At 34.9% G+C, this 19,467-nt stretch overlaps 2 protein-coding genes and 1 long non-coding RNA gene across 4 annotated transcripts; 2 read left to right on the top strand and 1 right to left on the bottom strand.

Annotated features, from left to right (window-relative positions):
* Nucleotides 1-3,654: 3,654 nt before the first annotated feature.
* On the top strand, nt 3,655-4,928 carry LOC127950983 (uncharacterized). The gene is made up of 3 exons (XR_008152567.1): nt 3,655-3,816; nt 3,918-3,970; nt 4,760-4,928. It is a non-coding gene; the product is annotated as an uncharacterized LOC127950983 (long non-coding RNA).
* Nucleotides 4,929-5,569: 641 nt separating this feature from the next.
* LOC127950981 (putative leucine-rich repeat-containing protein DDB_G0290503) lies at nt 5,570-16,040 on the top strand. The gene is made up of 42 exons (XM_052548471.1): nt 5,570-5,736; nt 5,849-5,908; nt 6,017-6,100; nt 6,196-6,285; nt 6,404-6,451; nt 6,591-6,656; nt 6,769-6,855; nt 6,990-7,079; nt 7,194-7,280; nt 7,375-7,452; nt 7,566-7,655; nt 7,742-7,804; nt 8,046-8,108; nt 8,246-8,302; nt 8,406-8,477; nt 8,654-8,740; nt 8,825-8,902; nt 9,196-9,258; nt 9,691-9,780; nt 9,873-9,962; nt 10,044-10,133; nt 10,237-10,326; nt 10,460-10,525; nt 10,649-10,711; nt 10,798-10,857; nt 10,948-11,007; nt 11,204-11,272; nt 11,894-11,980; nt 12,065-12,145; nt 12,251-12,319; nt 12,473-12,562; nt 12,664-12,741; nt 13,111-13,200; nt 13,330-13,419; nt 13,555-13,644; nt 13,916-14,062; nt 14,223-14,312; nt 14,478-14,555; nt 14,771-14,917; nt 15,048-15,119; nt 15,214-15,249; nt 15,339-16,040. The coding sequence occupies exons 1-42, from the start codon at nt 5,685-5,687 to the stop codon at nt 15,890-15,892; spliced, it is 3,792 nt and encodes a 1,263-aa protein (XP_052404431.1). The 5' UTR covers nt 5,570-5,684; the 3' UTR covers nt 15,893-16,040.
* A 206-nt stretch (nt 16,041-16,246) lies between these two features.
* LOC127950982 (uncharacterized protein C14orf119) lies at nt 16,247-18,579 on the bottom strand. 2 transcript variants are annotated; one of them, XM_052548472.1, is made up of 3 exons: nt 18,290-18,579; nt 17,473-17,894; nt 16,247-16,645 (listed from the first exon to the last, which is right to left on the bottom strand). In XM_052548472.1, exons 2-3 carry the CDS (start codon nt 17,887-17,889, stop codon nt 16,481-16,483), a joined length of 582 nt encoding a protein of 193 aa, XP_052404432.1. In that variant the 5' UTR covers nt 17,890-17,894; nt 18,290-18,579; the 3' UTR covers nt 16,247-16,480. The 2 variants fall into 2 exon arrangements, with proteins under 2 accessions (XP_052404432.1, XP_052404433.1); XM_052548473.1 differs by having other exon boundaries at nt 17,473-17,891.
* Nucleotides 18,580-19,467: the final 888 nt, after the last annotated feature.

Below are 19,467 nucleotides of genomic sequence, written 5' to 3'. Positions count from 1 at the left end.
CACTTGAGAATGCGCATTTTTAGAATTTAAATACCCATCGGCGTCCATTCAACATTTTATGGAATAACTTAAAATAACTTAAAAATATGTAAAAATAGGTAGCCTATAACTAATGACATTTAATTGGCACAGAATGAAAGTTATGCAACAGCTAGGCTACCTGATGCGATTAAAACCTCAGATGAACTGTTCTCTCTCAGGAACTCTTGCCTGGACTTGACTCAGGAAACAACAGGCAAAGTTTGGTGGTGAAATTAACTGTATTTCTTGCAGATAAGGGAGTTCTATTTATGGCAATCATCCTATTCCCGTAATACGTCTAATATAAAGCCAATACGTTTTGTAATGTGTTTATAAAAACTTAAAGGGGTCATATGACGTTGCTAAAAAAAACACTATTTTGTGTAATGCAATGTGTTTGTGCTGTTTAATGTAAAAAAAAACTATTATTTTCCACACACTGTCCATTTTTTGTTGCTCTTCTCCGCCTTAATGATGCGCATCGGTTTTTACAAAGCTCATCGTTCTGAAAAGCGAGGTGTACTCTAATTGGCTAGCTATCCAGTGCTTTGTGATTGAGTGAATACCTCAAGCGTGTGATGGAAATGTTACGCCCCTCAACACAATGAGATGCCCAGTGCCAGCTCTATGACACAAAACCAATAAAACCCATTAAAAAGGAGGCATTTGTTACATCCAGTGGGGACATAATTACAGATTAATGACTTATACTGTGTTTTTATGCATTGCGTATCGCGCCACGTAAACATAAAACCATTTTTGCATTTGTGATCGAAGAGACGTCAAACAACAAGCGGTACTCTACACTGCTTAAAAATCGCGTTTGAATCATCATTGGCAAATCCTTTTGATATATGAAACATACTTACAGGCTGTGAGTCAGCAGCGCCAGACAGAAAGTTGGAACTGCCTCACAATATAGAACAGCCTTTGTGCACAGACCCATTGTAGGCTACTCTGCAGAGTATGTGAGCGGAGTGGAGTGGCAACAATTTCCCCTCCGCGCTCAGAGCATTTAATAATCACTCCGCTCCTGCTCCGCTCCGGGTTCACAATTTCCCGCTCCCGCTCCACTCCGCGCTCAGTAATACCAGAAACACCGCTCTGCCTTCGCTCCGTGGATAAAGTATTTCAGTATGTTTGAAATGTTATGTTCATAACGTAGCCTATATTAAAATAAAAAATAAAATAACAGGAGAGTTTCAAAGTGGTTTAGGCTATTGTGTGCAAACTTTTTTTTCCTACCACATGCCAAACTAATAACATGGATGTCAGCATTAATATAATTACTGTATTCTGCTGTGCAAATTTTGTTTGTGATGAAAATAACAGTATATTTTTATTTTATCTACAGATCAATGCATTTCTTACAGATTTCTGCTCATTCAAAATCAGATACAGATGAAGTAACACTGTAAGATTACATTTGTTTGAATGCATTATTGCAAAAGCGATTGCTTGTGAATGTGCTGTAACTGTTTAAATCATGCTTCGACCCGAAAATATTCCGTAAAAGGAACAGACAAACTCCTATAGAACTAACCTATAACTTCCCGCTCTGCTATTGTCGTCATTGTAACCTTCTGATTTGAGAGATCCATCTGTATCAAGCTATAGTTAAATATGTTTAACGTGAATACTTGCTAAATATTCAGTTATATTACGGGCCGTTGGCATGAATTGTACTCGTGATGGAGCGGTGGTGGAGCGCTCTTGGAGTGAGTGAAAACCACAACGCTCCGACTTTTAAAAAATCCGCTCCTCGCTCCTGTCAAAATCACACCGCTCCACTCCACGCTCCGCTCCCACTCTGCTCCGCTTACATACTCTGCTACTCTGCAGGTTCAGGAAACAGTCCTCCTTAAAATGCATCACACAACATCACACACTGCGGGCTTGAGTGAGGAAAGGACTAATATTTTTTGGGATCTGCAGTGTTTATACAGATTATTCAACCAATAACCATAGCCACACAATATGATTCTACTTTTCCCTAGTCACTTCTTAGAAAGAAAAACTTCTTAGAAGAAAACTTCTTTTTCTTTCCGGGTACTTTTTCCATTTTTATTGAGAGAATTGCAATAAAAAGGAGCTGTGTCCAAAAGTAGGTAGCTTATACTTTTGACAAAGAACTAACTTTGCAAGCATTAAAAGTGACATTCAGAAACTTTTTGCCTACTGTTTTTTGAATACTACTCTTCTGGCATACTGCTTTTTAAAACTGTGTAGTAGAGAAGAAGCATATTCATATCCAGTGAATGGACCAGGATGTGAACACAGCAAAAACCAAAATCTCCTGCACAATATATATCTGATGACAATGGTCATTTCATTGCATTAAAATGACAAATGAATATGGCCCTACAGCAACGTCAATGCCCATAAAGTGGTGGTAATCACTTAATTATTCAGTCACTTCATTTAACCAGCAGAGCTTGGGTTCATGAGCACTTGGGCACCAATTGGACCAAGGCGATTGTTTATCAGTATTGTTTGACATATTGTTTATATGTTTTTCACCAATCATTCCAGATAACCTGTGTGCTAAATCTACTTTGATGCTTCTCTGCAGAGTCACCACTGCTTACATGTTATCATGTCCGAAAACATGAATACCCAAGGCCCTCACTGTCATATCTTACTGTTTCAGAACATACCAAACAATCATTTAATGAGCTTCAAAGAAGCTGTTTGTTAATAGCCTTTTATAGCCAAACCAAAAAAAATGTAGTTTACTTTTAAAGTCAAGAAAGCCTTTGAATACATCTTTATCCCTAGCTGACACTCAAAACTTTGGTTATTTGCATAAGAAAGACCAATTTTTTTGAAACCTTATTAATTCCAAATTGTGAGTGTTCCAAATGTTCTAAAATGTTAAACATTTTAATTTAAATTAAACTATTTGATTTGAAATTTATATTTTGAGTATTTGAACTCAAAATGATGAAATATTTCAGATTTCAGTGTTATCAGGCATTTTCTTCCATTTTTGGAAACAAGTCTTTACCTAACTGTTGATGAATTTGCATTACAAACAAAAGTGACCATGTCATTGGCATTTACAAAACCACTGTTATCTACAACTCAAGGCTTGGTGTGTCTTATACACATATTTTCCTCTTTTGCAATATAAATTATTTTTGCAATGAAGGTCACTGTCAGTATTACGGAAATGAGCTGAAATTCATTAAAAAATAGTTAATGTACTGAAAAATATTGTTGGACAGCATATTTATTGATGCCCAAACTTTGAGGCTTAAACATTTCATATGCTGATTGGGGGGGGGGGGCTTCATATTTATTAGTTTTTAATTAGCAACCGAAGAAAGAAATTAAACTGCTTTACCATTAAAATTACAAACAGTTTAGGCAATATTGTAGCCAGCTACATATATTTTTCTTTGTGCCATATTTAAAAAGCGGAATAAAAATGTGTGTACATGATTAATACATGTAACATGTATTTTTTTAATTTGCGTTAGTTGGTCCGAAACACTTTTTCTGGCACTAAGTCTTCTTGTCGAGTCCTGTCTTAGATCACATAAGGAGTTAGTCAGAACTACACAGTAAGTCCGTCTGTCATTGTGCTCTTCTGGCATGAGATGTGAAATAGCCAATTAAAAGTGAGAGTTGGGCAATAACGGACTGGTGTGCCTTTCATATATAAAGCACACAAGCTCATGAGCTCCAGTGTTACTGTGAGATTACGTTCACACACAGTAATGAAGTGGATAGAGAATCTCCAGATTTGGTCTTTCTTTGTGTCAATTTACCTGCTGACACAGGCTGAATGTGGTAAGAGCAGCATTGCTTTGATGGATCTGTGACTGTGTTTTTTATTTTATTTTTTTTGACAAGAGAAGGAATGGTTGTATGATCATTTGATTGTGATTTAGGTCCTGTTGAAGCAGCCATAGCTAGGAGTAATGAAAAAGATGGTCCGATTATGGTAGGTTTCATGTACATTTCACTGTGGTAATTTTCTGACATTTTTTTATTTATTTTTTTAGATATGACTATACTATGAATTTAAATAGGGTCTATACTTGAATCAGTATTTAACTTAACTTACAATTTAACTTTTTTATTATTCTCACCAAAGTCGCATTTATGTGATCAAAATTACTGTAAAACATTAATTTTGTGAAACATTATCACATTTTAAAATAACAGTTTTCTGTTTTTAATGCATTTCATTCATTCATTCCTATGATGGCAGCACCACTGAATTTTAGGCTGTCATTAACCCCATGTTAATGGTTTGAAAAACAAGTTGTTGTTTTTTTTTTAATTATTCAATGTTTTCAGGACTCTCTGATGAGAGTAACACTTTACTTCAAACACTTCAAATCAAACGTTGTGCTTGTTAACATTAGTTAATGCACTGTGAATTCGCCAGAACTAACAATGAATAACTGTATTTTTATTAACTAACATTAACAAAGATAAATAAATACAGTAATAAATGTATTGTTCATTGTTTGCTCATATTAATTATTGAATTAACTAATGGACCATTATTCTAACGTGTATACATTTATTGCAAAAACATTTTGAATGGTGTCTATGAGAAGTTTAACTTGTGTTTCCAAAACAAAACTGTACAGCTTTGATAATTGAAGCTAAATAATTATATAATTAGAAAACTGAATTAAATTGAAATTGAGTTGTAATGTCTTTCACAGTGCAAAAGCTCTGTGTGAACAAGGTCTAAAGTGAATTTTTCCAAACATTTTAGGCAAATAGCGATTTCACAAGAGAAACAAGATCCATAGAGGTGTGTCTGTTTTTTTATCTTTATTTTTTATTTTTTTACATATCATTTCCATTGTACATGCATGCACTTTTAAATGTAGGTACTGTTTTAAAATACATTTTCATTATCTCTCTGTAATCTACTAAGGACTGTTCAGGTATGTAAATTATAGTTTTCTTTATTATATATTATATAAGAGTCATTTTAATCATGTGTGACCCTCGACCACGAAAACAGTCATAAGTAGCACGGTTATGTAGCAATAGCCAACAATACATTGTAACAGTCAAAATAAAGTAAAGATCATGTTCCATGAAGATATTTTGTAAATTTCCTACCTTATATATATATATATATATATATATATATATATATATATATATATATATATATATATATATATATATATATATATATATATATATATATATATATATATATATATATTATATATATATATATATATATATATATATATATATATATTAATTTGGTTAGTAATATGCATTGCTAAAGACGTTATAGGCTATTTTCCTCAATATTCTGATTTTCTAATATTGTCCTATCCTAACAAACCATGCATCAATAGAATACTTATTTATTCCCCTTTCAGATGATGTATAAATCTCAATTTCAAATTGACCCTTATGACTGGTTTTGTGGTCCAGGGTCAAATATATTATTATTAATTCATATTAATCTCAAACACAAGATATAAGATCCTGATATGAAAATGTGAGTTTTAAACTTCAACCACTTCTACCATAGGTTGGGATATACATCCTAGTAAAATACTGTACAAATGAACTAGAAAGAGTTAGTCTTGTGAATATTTTACTTAATAAAAAGCTCCGGCACTAAGATCATAATCTGTACTTCTTTAGGCCTCCAGAAAGATCTTGATGAGATGAAGATTAAATGTAGGGATACTTATACAGTTGCGAAGAACAATATTGATGGTGAGTCAACCCATCTTCATTCTACACAAATCTCAAGATATATATTAACCATGCAGTTGCATCCATGACTTATATTCATCAAAAATATTTCTATTGGTGGACATGTGTGCAGGTCTTAAAAGCGAGCTGAACGATCTGTTTAAACAAGTCAGTACCAGTCCAGCCAAGGATGGTATGTGGAAAATAATGATACTGGTGAACAAAGCTGTAACATTTTAATATTGATTAGCAAAAAAAAACAATGTTTGACTCTTTTTACCCTTGTGTTCCTCCCATTCAGTCTTAAACATTCTCCAGAAAGTCATTAACCTACAGGAGCTGGACGCGATAATAAGCACCGAGACAGATGCCACAAAGATTACAAGTGTGTTGCAACAATATTATCTTTATTATTTACATTTACTATTATCTCTATATACCATATATATATACACACAGTTTTTATCTAAAATTCAACAGGTCTGGACAAGCGTCGAAAGGATGCAGAGAGAGACTTAGCAGGGATGAAGACACAATTCTCAGGAAGTGTTGAAAGGTTCAAGCGGGCAGGTAGCGATACACCCCTGTGCATAGAGCAATACCACACTGACACTGCATTTTGTGCCCTTGCTCAATTCTTAACCGAAAGGAAACTGTAGTAATTGTTTGTTCATTTTTCTTCATCTAGTTTCAGACATATTGAAAAGCGATAAGGCAACCTCAACTTCACTTAATGGTGTGTATGACCAAAACAGGTCACTTTTGATTTATATCATCTACAGCCTCATCATCAGTGAATAACCTACATAAAATATCTCATTAAACTCAAAACAGACTAAAATGCATGTGCTTATATATTTATATCTAATCTACAGAATTAAAGACGTATCTGGAAGACAAGCTCAAACAGCCAGGGGGAAAAGGTGGCATTGCAGACCAGGGTGAGCAATGGATCACAAATATTTCAGCAGTGATTGTGGATGAAGTTTTGAAAATTCGTCATAGCAGTTATACTGTTTCCAACGATAGAATACATGTGTTGTTTTTTTTTAGTGCTGGAGATTGTTATATTGCAAATTAAAGCATTGGAGTTGAAGACGAGTATCTCTGGTCAGTTTAAGACGCAGGCCGAGATAGATGGTGAGTGTTCATTACTGATGTTTATTAAATCCTTATCAAGCCTGGAAGTTATGAAGTTGCCGTTATGAAATTGTTTGAGCAAGTTTATTTTTAGTAATGCATGATTGTTTCATTCTTTTTTGAATGTTTGATAGTAATTACAAAATTACTGGAGTATAAAAATGGCGCTCTGTCAGATCGAAAAGATGAACTAGCAGCGAAGAAAGGAAACAAAGAACAAATTGGTATGTTTTTTTTTTACAGTAAATTTATACCATCTATAATCCATTATGTGACAAATAAGAGGTTCCTGATTACTGCTGCAAAACCTTTTTCTGTTTTCCATTTTGTGTTGACAGATAAAGACATAGCAGCACTGGAGAAGGAAATATTAGATCTGCAAGGCAAATTATCAGCTCTTAAACAAACATCTGTCCAGCTTGATGGTACTGGAGGAGAAATTATTTATGTATAATTTAGCATATTATATTTAGATGTGGGAATCACTACTTCATCCTGACAATAATTTGTATCTTGTAGATCAGACAAAGGAATTTGATGGGAAAAGAATAGAAATAATGAACAAAATTGCCACATTAAAGGGAAAAGATGAGCTAAGTAAGTTTCTTTCATGTAAATATACCGATTCTCATTTCTCGTGAATTATTGTTTCTAGTGTCACTGTTTTTGAAAAAAATCAGTACAACTGATAATACTTTTACTACTTTTAGTCTCTAGAATTCTTAAACTCCAGTTTGAATTCATGGAGGCACTGATTACGGGACAGGGACAAATGAAAGCAGAAGAATTTAAGATGAACGGTGAGATCTGATTGGTTTTTAATTACTTTTCTCAAGCAAAATTAGAAATCGTGATGTTTATCTGATTTGGGGTTTTTCCCTCTTAGATCTCCAGACAAAGCTTGGAAAGGAACAGGAGAGGGCATTTAATCTGGATGTTAACAACAAGCGTAAGATTCATTTATTGTCTTGTAATTACTTACAATTATAGCAAATGTAATATGGATGATCATGGATGCTTAATACATACAGATGAAAAAACACTTTTCTGCATTAATTTATTTAGCAGATACAACACATAACTCAGAATTTGTCATAGTATTCACAATATGCAATGTTAATATTAGCCTTTTCTTTATCCCCAAATGGAACATTTTTTGTTAATTCATCTATCATTTCTTCTACACACAGGTTTGCGCAAACAGATGTTGGACCAGTTAGAACAATGCAAAGACCTGGAGGAACTGTACATGAGTGAGATATTGTACTCTTCTTTACTCCCAGCAAGCAGCCATATGAAAGCTTTGTTCACATGAAAGCAACAGGAGAAATTTAAACGGGATTATTAAATGTTATTTGCAGATTATGCTAAAAATGTTGTTTTTTTCCAGGTTCACAAGCTGAACTGGAACAAGTAAATAATGTATTAGATAAAACCTCAAATACGGGTGAGTTGAGTAAAATTTGAGACACAAAATATAACACTTTAATGTTTTTCCATGGATTAGTTGCATTTAATTTAACACACATGGCAACATTTTCTTTCCACAGTTCTCGAGATTATTTTGCTAGGCTTTGAAATAAACCAAATAATGAAGAAAGTTAAAGCATCCTCATCGGACGGTATGTCTGTTTTTTCTAATTTTATGATTCAGTTTGAAAAACAATCAGGCACTTAGAGTAACATTTAAAAACCATTTCTAACGTATATTGTTCTGTACTGCATTTCAAGAACCATTTTTTTCCAGTTGTCATGTGGAAATGTAATATTTACTCTTTTTTTGGTACATTTATAATAGCTTTGAAGCAAATACGGGATGAAAAACTCAAAGAACTGACGCTGAAAAAGGAGGAACTTCGGAAAAGTGACGCTAGCTCAGAAAAAAGTGTGACTCTTAGCATTAATATCTACCATAAATCGTTATGGCTTCTGACTCACACCTAAGCATGTTTTTGTCTTTGCTTGTCAGTTCTTAAAGTGATATCGCAGATGGAGGAGATCTGGAAGCTTCAGAATGAAGATCCAGACAACTTAAATAAAATCAGCAGTGAGTATATAGTGCAGTATATATGCAGTAGTTATGCTAATGGTAAAATTGATAGTAAAAACCAATTCAGAGCAGAGACAGACATGTTCATCAGGTTTTGTCTAATCAGTGTGTTTCCACTTTCGGCTTCTGTTGGTGTTGGTTGGTGGCAGTGAATGTTTTCGATTATTTTATCTGTTGAATCAGTGTTTAATGAGTCTAGGAGTGTCTGAAAAAGGTGACGTACTGTACTCGGTCAGCTGTCGGTTTATATTGACCTCGGGGTTTCAACACACATTCTGTTTTGGTTTCAGATCTGCAGAAGGATCTCATGAACCTGATAAGCACATTAGATGATAAAATGGCTTCAAAATCAAGTGAGTGAAGAGTTATGGTCCTTTTTTGGAACTAAGGCTCGTGTTATTTGTAGTTATGTTCAGACCCGTACCTATAGATAGTTTGGTAACACTTTAGTATAAAGCCCAATTCTCACCATTAACCAGTTGCTTATTAACATGCCTATCATTAACATATTGGCTGTTTGTAAGTATTTAGAAAGCACATATTCTGCATGACCAAAGACATAGCAACTACTTTACTAACTATTAATAAGCAGCAAATTTGGAATTTATTGAGGCAACTAATAGCAAGAATTGGACGTTAAAATAAAGTGTAACCGATAGTTTAAAAAATATTACTTTATGAGTATTAACCAAGCTCAAATCAGTTCATCTATGTACCAAATTTCTAATTTGTTCTGATATTTTTGGCAGAACTATCAATATTACTATTATTTTTGTTTATCTCAGTGCTGAAAATCTTTGCTCTCCAATCTGATGCATCCTGGACAAGAGAAATGCTGAAAACCGTAACTACAAAGGCTGAAATCCAGAAAGCTGGTTGGGAGTGATAGTTTCCAATACTTTGAAAGAGCTATAAGTAATGGTGTAACATTTTTTAATATTGCTATATTCACATTGACTTCTGACAGAGATTCAAAAGGCACTGGATGACGTAAAACGTTTGCTGGATGAAAAAAACAGAGAGCTGGCTACTGCGACCGGTGATGTTAGTCAGATACGTGAGTGAAACCTTTAGTTTTCAGAGCTCAAAAGAAAACTGAACGGCAATCTTAGTCGTCATGAAAATGCTTGATTTACAGAAAAAGAAATTGCTGCTCTGAAGAAAGAAGTTTTGACGTTGCAAATCCAAAAAGACACAGCTGAAAAGAATGCAATGAAGAAGATTAAAGGTATAGCACATTCATTCAGCAGCAAACCGTGAAGTGATTTTCATGGTCTTTTTTTCTTTGATTAAAACTGATTAATTAAATTAAATTGTTTTCTCTTTCACAGATCTTCAAGATAAACTAAAACAGAGTAACGAGGCATTGAATGACGCCAATAAAACACTAAAAGAGAAGAATGACTCACTGTCAAAACAAAGTTAGTTACTGAAGAGATTCACTAAATCAGAAAGTGATGTCTGGTTGCTATAAATGATCAGGATTGGAAGATGTGTCCGCCAATGTCCAGTCAGCTTATTGCTATATAACATTTTAATCTGATGTCCCCTTAGTTACAACGATCAACAACCTCTTAGACGAAGTGAGAAAACAACCCCAAGTAAATGATAGAATAACTGGTGAGTTTCATTCAATCCATCTATCCATCATATACAATCTCTTTCACTCGTTTAACAGCAAAGCACATCAACACTGGAGCTCTCCTTTAATTCAAGAACCCAACTTGCTACTGTTCTTTTTAGATCTTGAAAAGAGCCTAAGGATGAAGGAGGAGGAAAATGTCAAAATTCGTGCCGAGAATGAAAGTAAAACCACATATTCAGTGATATAGGACATTTAAGTCATCGTCTAAAGAATAGTTCATTATCTTGCCTGTTCTGTCTCTCTCTAGAGCTGAAAAAAGATTGTGTGGACACTGCTGAATGCCCTGAACTCCAGAAAATATATAAAGGTACTTTATCTTTGTATCTGTGTAAAAAGACAATCTGTACACTGGATTTGGACAGTTGGGTAACTGGAATACTTGGTGGTTGTGTTACAGAAAAGCAGGTTGAATATAACGACACCATTTCTAAGCTGAACAATGACATTCTTAAGAAGGGTGAGTGAAGATTCATAATTAAACTGGTTTATAATTAAATTGATGACAAAGTTAATCACAGAATATTATAAATAATGCCAAGAATACACAATGAAAGACAAAAAAACATAATCTTGTGTTAAACCCAAAGACAATATCGTACATTATTTTATACTGTCACACAATTCTCTCTGTCCAATGTTTTTGTTGTTTTCAGCTTATATCATTAAAAGTCTAATGGATGAAGTTCAGTACCTGGATCGGCAAGCCACACAAGGATCCCCAGGTAGTGAAGCTGTATGTCTGCTGATTCTGATATCACATAAACTGCAGTACTTTTAGTCATATACATTAAAAGCAGATTGAACCGGTGCACATACATTAGTGTTTTGAAAAGAAGTCTCATATGCTCACCAAAAATACTGTAAAAACACTTATTGTGAGATGATATTACAATTTAAGATTGATTTCTATTTAAATATATTTTGACAATGAAATGTACTTTTGTGCTGGCAAAGCTGAATTTTCATTCGTCAGTGTGACATGATCCTTCAGAAATCATTCTCATATGCCAGTTTGCTGCTCAAGAAACCATTAACATCATCATCATTATTGGTATTATTATCATCAATGCTCAAAACAGTTTACAACTGCTTAATATTTTTGTGGAAACCATAAGACATTTGATGAACATAAAGATTTTTAACTTTATTTATTTACACTAAAATGTCACTTTTGACCTATTTCATGCATCGTTGAAAATAAATGAATAAATGAAAGAAACGAACTGTCCCCAAACATTTGAATGGTTGTGTACATTCCATGCTTTCTTTTTACATCACATGTGGATTGGGTCAAATTTCAATAGTTTGATGTGCTTTTCAAAATATGGTTATCTGCTTTTTAGAAGTGAGGCTAGAACTTGAAGTAAAGAAACAAGAATTGAAGGAGGCAAAGCAGAAATTGAATGCTGAGGGATCCATATCAGCCAAAAGTGAGTCTAACCCCATCTGACCAATTTTGGGACATCTTCATCTGAAGAGACACTATTGCCCCTTTACACAATGCTCTGTTACAGCTCTGGAAGTACTCGAGTTATTAACTAATATTGGGAAGCTTCAAGAAAATCCAACTGAAGACAATTCAGAAAAGATTCGCAGTAAGTTTAAACAAAACCATTTATGTACTTATAATCAATTTCATTTCTTCCTTAAAACAACAACAACATTATTTTACAATTAGTGATGTTCTTCTCTTCATTTAGAACTGGAAGCCCAATTAAATGGTTTGCTGGCTGAGTTGCAAAACTCTGGAGAGAAAGGGCTTGGACTGGGTGAGTTCAACCAGTAAACCATGCATGGAGCTAGCAAAGCCAAAGTCATGGGTTTGATTCTCAGGGAACCCATGAACTGATGAAATGTATACCATTGTTAAAAGTGTCTGCCAAATGTGTTAACATAAATGTTTTACTTACATATTTATACAGCCTTGAAAATAATGTCTATAAAGGAATCGATGTCTAAACTAAAACAAGCAGAAACACAAATGCAAGAGAAATATGCAAAGGAAATCAATGGTAAGTCAGTCTTCATGCATCAATATCAGAAGATTGTTGATTATTCTAATGAGTAATAGTGGAAACAAAGAATACTAAACTGATATTCTTGTTGTTTTCAGGACTAAAGAATCAGATAGAGAACAAAGAAAAAGAGATTTTGCTGTTGCGGGGTAACTGTGATGTGTCAGATAAGCTGAGTAAGTTAATTTGAAAAGGCACCAAAGAATATTTTTTTGGAAGTGATTTTACCCATCTTTACAAAGATAGTTCAATTCTGTCATTATTCGCTCATCCTCAAGGTGTTTCTCGAAAGTTTATCTATTTGTTGATCATTAAAATAATTTTTATGAATGTGGGTAACCAAACATTTGCTGGTCTCCACTGACTTCCATAGCAAGGGGACCAAAAACTGTTACGTTTTCCCACATTCTTCAAAATATCTTCTTTTGTATTCAGCAGAAGAAACTCATACAGGTTTGGAACACCTCGAGTGTGAGTAAATGATAACAAAATAATAATTCCATCAAAGGAATAACTCAATATGCTCCTTCTTTTTTCACAAACAGAGGACAGGATCCAAACTCTAGAAAAGGAGCTAGAGGAGAGCAAGCAAAATGTAAAAAAACTCCAACAGGAATCAAATGATAAGATTACATGTAAGTTTCAGGGAAATTCATACTGTTGTGATACCATCACAATTAAATTGTATTTCTTTATAATGATGCATTTTAAACTTGTTCATAGATTTCTGTTATCAAATATTATCATGTCATTTTTTTTCTCAGCACTTCAGAAACAAATTAAATCAAAGGACCAGCAGCTTACTAACACTGAGGATCAGCTGCAAAAGACAAATGCTAAAAATGCTGCTTTGAGTAAGAAAATCTAGTTATGAATAAAGACAACAACACTGCAGAATTAATCAACCCCACATTTATGTTTGATTCCATATTGTCACTTTTGCATGGTTAGTCATTCCAAGAATTTCAGTTTTGTATCTTTTGTTTCAGTCAAACAGCTGAACAATCTGAATGATGACTTGGAGAAAATCAAAGAGGAGAAAAATAAAGCACTGCAGAATGCAAAAGAAGAAATCGACGGTATGACCACATTGTCAAACACCAAAGACGTGCTTGAATAATTATCAAATTCTCTTTTCCAATACTATACAATATATTTAAAGATTGCTGGAGTGATTGGACATGTTGGCCTTGATAAATATATGAAAAAGCAACGATCAGCATGTGAGAAACAAACTGCCAAAAGTGCCATGATGACATATTTGTATCTTTAATCTCAAATTTGACCCATTATACCAGGGTAGAATACATTTTTTTAACTAACCGACTACATTTTTTTTTTTTTGATCAGGTTTAAAAGAGAAATTGCAAAAACAGGAAAAAGCGCTAACTGAAAAGGATTTGAACCTGAAGGAGAAAAATGATGCCATTGCAGCATTGAAAAAGCAGCAGGACAATACGAAGGGCGAGCTTGAGAAAGTAATGAACAAAAACAAAGGTCAGTGAAAAGGTCATCCTCTACTTAAAATAAGAGGAATATTTGGTTCACAAATGGGAAAATTCAGAGTATTGTCAATCAGATTTGCTACAGATAAAATGTAATGATGCTACAAATGACACAATTAATGCATGTTATCAATATTAACTTTTTTGTCCAGAGCTAGAGACCGAGCTTAAAACAAAGGACCAGCAAATTGCTAAAACTGAAGCCAAACTACAGCAAACAAATGCTGAAAATCAAAACTTGGGTAAGAATAAAATCATTGAATGATGAATGACAGAATTGCTGATAGAAAAACCAATATAAATTGTGTAATAATGAATTAGCCCAATCTTTTTTTTTTTTTTTTTTACATATTGTAAAATCACATACGCATACAGTAATTTGATTATTTTCTTGACCTTTGTTTTAGTTCAGAAGCAGAAGAAACTTGAAAAGGACCTACAAACAATGACAGGGGAGAAAAATGTATTACAGAAAGAAATCTCTGGTACGACAATAAGGTCAAAATACCACAGAAGCAAAAACACAATCTCCACTTCATGATTTCTTTTAACATGCTTTTGCGTTGCTCAATCAGCAGATGTAAATGTGCTCTGCAGCTTTCTATTTTATAATGTGATCCATTGTATAGTATTCAAAACTCAACTGTTCATTTGAACAATTTCTAAGCCTAATAATAAATTTTTTCATACCTTTTATCAGATCTAGAAAAGACATTGGAAGCAAAAAAACAAGACCTTGCTAAGAAGGACCAGAAACTCCAGGAGAAGGACAAAGAAGTTGCTACACTGCAAAAGGAAAATGCAGATACAAAGGCCGAGCTTAAAGAAGAGAAAAACAAAATAAATCGTGAGTGGCGTGCAATAAGCTTTCAGTATAGAGAACAATGCAAATTAAATTTGGCCTGGGACTAAATATCTTTTGCATGTATCTGTGGAAGGTAATCTGACAGGTTTTAATATTTTCATAATATTAATAGGTGTGATCAATGAGAACGAGAAACTTAAAAAAAACCTGACTGAGACTGAAAAGAAGCTAGAGGAACTTAAGGGTGAGATATTTCTTTTATCTAAGCAAGAAGTAATACTAGCTTTATTTTCACCATTAACAATGTATGGTTTTATTTGTTTGAACTCTTTATCTAGAGGTTACAAATGAAAATAAAAAACCTCCTACGAGTGGTAAGTTCGTGATCTCAGTCTGGTTATAATATACAGCTAAATGCAATCAAACTAACAAATAAAAAAATGTCTCTTTGTGCTCACCTCAGAATGGCCGAGATTTGATGCGAACACTGCCCACCGCAGACTCATCTTATCAAAGAATGAGAAAGAAGTACATACCTCTTTATTCCCTCAGCCTGTACGTGACACTCCTGAGCGCTATGACACAGCTATTGCAGCTCTGGGAAAAGAAGGATTTGATTCTGGAAAGCATTACTGGGAAATAGGGGTGATTGGAAGTAATTGTTATGTTGTGGGTGCAGCCAGGGCGTCCGCTCAGAGAAAAGGTATTCTGAAATATGGCCCGTCAGCTGGCTATTGGGTTATTCAGAAGAATAGAGATACGAAACTTTTTGCCAATGCTGACAGGCGTGTTAGTCTACAAGCTCAGGCACCTTCTGTAATTGGGGTCCAGTTGGATTTTATAAATAATAAGGTAACTTTTTACAATGCAGAAACGAAGCTTGAAATCTTTAGCTTTACTGGCAATAAGCTGCAGGGGACAATCTATCCATATGTTGAAACCTGCAGTGATACTACTTTAAATGAGCCTCCCTTGATCTTAAAGAAACCTACATCCACAGACTGGCTCAAGCAGTGATCTGCATGGATTCAGGCATGTGTTTTTGAATCCGAACAAAATGCTTTGCTTTGATATTTTGGCTTATTACTACTCTCAATTGCATGCTTGAATGGCATCTTTTATGACCTACTTTCTTACTTGGAACATTAAAGGAGATACTTTGCAATATGTCTGTTTTGTTTTTTTATACAATAGTATGAAAAAATCAATGGTAGCCAGAACTGTTTGCTTGTCAACATTCTTCGAAACATATTTTAAGCAGAAGAAATAAACACATACAAAACTGGAATCTATCTATCCCTTTAAAATCAAGAGAGAGAATGTCTGAGAAACTTGTACGGTAAAAGCAAATCCATGTACAGAAAACATAAATAGTGAAGAAAAAAAAACATTTATTTTAGAAAAACCTTTAGGGGAAAAAGACGACTTTATAACACTTTTTTTTTTTTTTTGCATCTAAACATAACATTTTGAGGGAAAACAACACTCCATGTGCATCAAGCATAGCTTTCCAAAATCTTAAAAAGCAGAGTAGTCCATAGGTGACTTGATTTCAGTTTCATTTTGAAGAGTGAAAAAACAACAAAAAGAATTGTACGAAGAGCCTCAATCTCTGCCTGCTGTTCCAGCATAGAAGTACTCAACAAAGGCTGGATCCTTCTCCTCTAAGCTGTTCAAAAAGGCATTCCTCTCCTCTTCACTCCATGAATCAAACCACTGAGTCCACAGTCTTAACTGGCATTCAAAAATGTTAGGTGGGCGATCATTCACCTGAAATGCAGAGACAAAGAATGTACCAACATTATCATACGGATCAACCTGCTTAGCATTCTTTGATTATACCAGATAGATAGTTACAAACATACATAAACAGCCGATAATAGCTGATCACAATTATACAGAAGTATCAACATGATTTAAGTTCATCAATTAACATCTTGTGACATTAAAAGCATGTTTGTAAATTAAATCAGTATTAAGATTTTTTTTACTTCAACCTGTTGCTTACAGCTAAAATACAAGTCCTCTATCCATAATACTGCTTTCTCATCTGAATCAGGAGAGAAATATGCACAAATCAAGTGCACGTCAAAACACGTGAAAATAACCCAAACAGCTCTAAAGAAATATGTTGGTGTATTGTAATGTGAGAGGACAAGAAGAGAAGGTACTTTACACTGGATGTGTTATTATTGACTAGTATTTTGCCTGAAAGTGGTATAAAGTTAAGATGCCATAATAATGAATTTGTTTCTTATAAATATGCAGCTTTTAAATTCACAAGATGTTAACTGATGGACTGGAGTTGTGTAAATATCTAGGTTGTGGAATATTCTGATATTTTTATCAGTTGTCTGAACTCTCATTCTGACGGTACCCATCCACTGAAGAGGATCCACTGGTGATCAAGTGATTTAATGCTAAAATTCTCCAAGTCTGTTCTGATGAAAGAACCAGCTTATCTATATCTGGATGGTGTGAGGGTGAGTAAAATAATTGTAAGCAAATTTTCATTTTTGGATGAAATATTCCTTTACATACAAGGATCACACGACAAAGAAAAGGGCATGAAGTTGCACATAAATTAATTAAAACACCTGCAGTGTGTTGAGTTGGTCTAATAAACTGGACACCTTTCCAGGCACAGCCTTAGAAATCAGATCTTCCAGAAAGCGTTGCTTCTGGACAGTGTTCCACCCTAAAAACCAACTTAGTACACATCGTTGCTCCTGAAGCGTCACGAAAGACAGCAGCACAGAGTCTTTTCTGGAGCCCATGTTGAGGGATGTGAAGGATAGTGCTTCCAGACGTTGGGGAACGATGTCTCCTGAAGCAGGCGGAAAGTCTGTGATGGAAGCTGGAGGAAATGTTGACCAACCTTGTCCATCAGACATCCCTAACTGTGTAATGGTGTGTTTGGAGACCTGTGCATGGGACAGATCTTCCACTGTAGGGGGCATCATGGATCCATCTGGTTGGCCCGAGCCTCTTAAAGCCTGGTGGAACCAAGCCATTTCTACTAAAGACAGAAAAGATATTTCAGATGGATTATCATCGATGGTACCAAACAAAACTAAAAGAAAGGGGTTGCCTTTAATGTTGTTGAGCATTTTTATAACTTGCGCAAATTTAAACACTGAATAAACCACGTTCATGCATTTTAACATTACGTTACATCATAACCTCTGTCTAAATGCTTCATAAAACCCCTTAGTTATGTTGTGCATCATAATCTCATTTTCGTACTACCATGTAGGCTACACGTATATTATTTCCTTGTTATGATACAGTATATGGTTACGACGTATGCTTGCTAATGTCAGAATGCTAACTTAGCTCATCAAAACAAACGAGTAACTTAACCCCCTTTTAACTATTACTTGAATCAAAATGTTATTTTAAATAATATGTTACCCTTTTCTTAGTTGCACTTGACACCTTTCGTCGAAAACAGCATGTTGTTACTTTCAACGTCGGTATAACCAGATGGAGAATAATCTCGACTGAGCCGAGAAGCTCAGAGGAGACGCTCACTGTGTTCAATAAACTGCTCGCATCGGTTTTGACTCCGCGGGGGAGGGGAGGGGGGGTTGGGGGGGTGTCTCTGAATATTAGTTATTGATTCGTGAACAAATCTTTCTTTTTGATTGGATCTTTTCATGTTATTCACAAACCCGATCTAAACGGCTTGCCCACGAATCTGACTGGAAATGACTCCTTACTGAAATGAAACGGAACAGTAAGGCCAGTTGTTGAGTCAATGACTCAGAGTCGGCTCTTTTTGAACATATACGCAAAATCTGAAAAATCAATATATATATTTTTTTAAGTATATATATACTTACATATATATATACTTACACACACACACACACACACACACATATATACACACATACATATATACATATATCTGTGTCCAAGCACATTAATAGAGAGGCGAAGGGAAGGAAAAGATATGGTAGAAAAAAAGTGTACAAGCAATAGGGATAACCACATGTGGGGGAGATTCACAAAGAGTGGACTGCAGATGGAATCAGTGCTTCAAGAACCACTATGCACAGACATATTCAAGACATGGGTTTAAGCTGTTGCATTCCTTGTGTCAAGCCACTCTTGAACAACAGACACCGTCAGAGGACTGGACTGCTGCTGAGTGGTCCAAAGTTGGATCCCAGAGTCTGGAGGAAGAAAGGAGAGGCACACAATCCACATTGCTTGAGGTCCAGTGTAAAGAGGTCTAAGGTCAACGCAGCCGTATACCAGGAAGTTTTAGAGCACTTCATGCTTCCTGCTGCTGACCAACTATATGGAGATGCAGATTTCATTCTCCAAAAGGACTTGGCACCTGTACACAGTGCCAAAGCTAGTACCTGGTTTAAGGACCATGCTATCCCTGTTCTTAATTGGCCAACAAACTCGCCTGACCTTAACCCCATAGAAAATCTATGGAGTATCGTGAAGAGGAAGAAACAATATGTCAGACCCAACAATGCAGAAGAGCTGAAGGTTATCAGAGCAACCTGGGCTCTCATAACACCTGAGCAGTGCCACAGACTGATCGACTCCATGCCACACTGCATTGCTGCAGT

The sequence above is a fragment of the Carassius gibelio genome, chromosome B2 (genome assembly GCF_023724105.1).
Source record: "Carassius gibelio isolate Cgi1373 ecotype wild population from Czech Republic chromosome B2, carGib1.2-hapl.c, whole genome shotgun sequence".
Taxonomy (NCBI): Eukaryota; Metazoa; Chordata; class Actinopteri; order Cypriniformes; family Cyprinidae; genus Carassius; species Carassius gibelio.
This window is presented reverse-complemented; position numbering and strand designations above follow the sequence as displayed.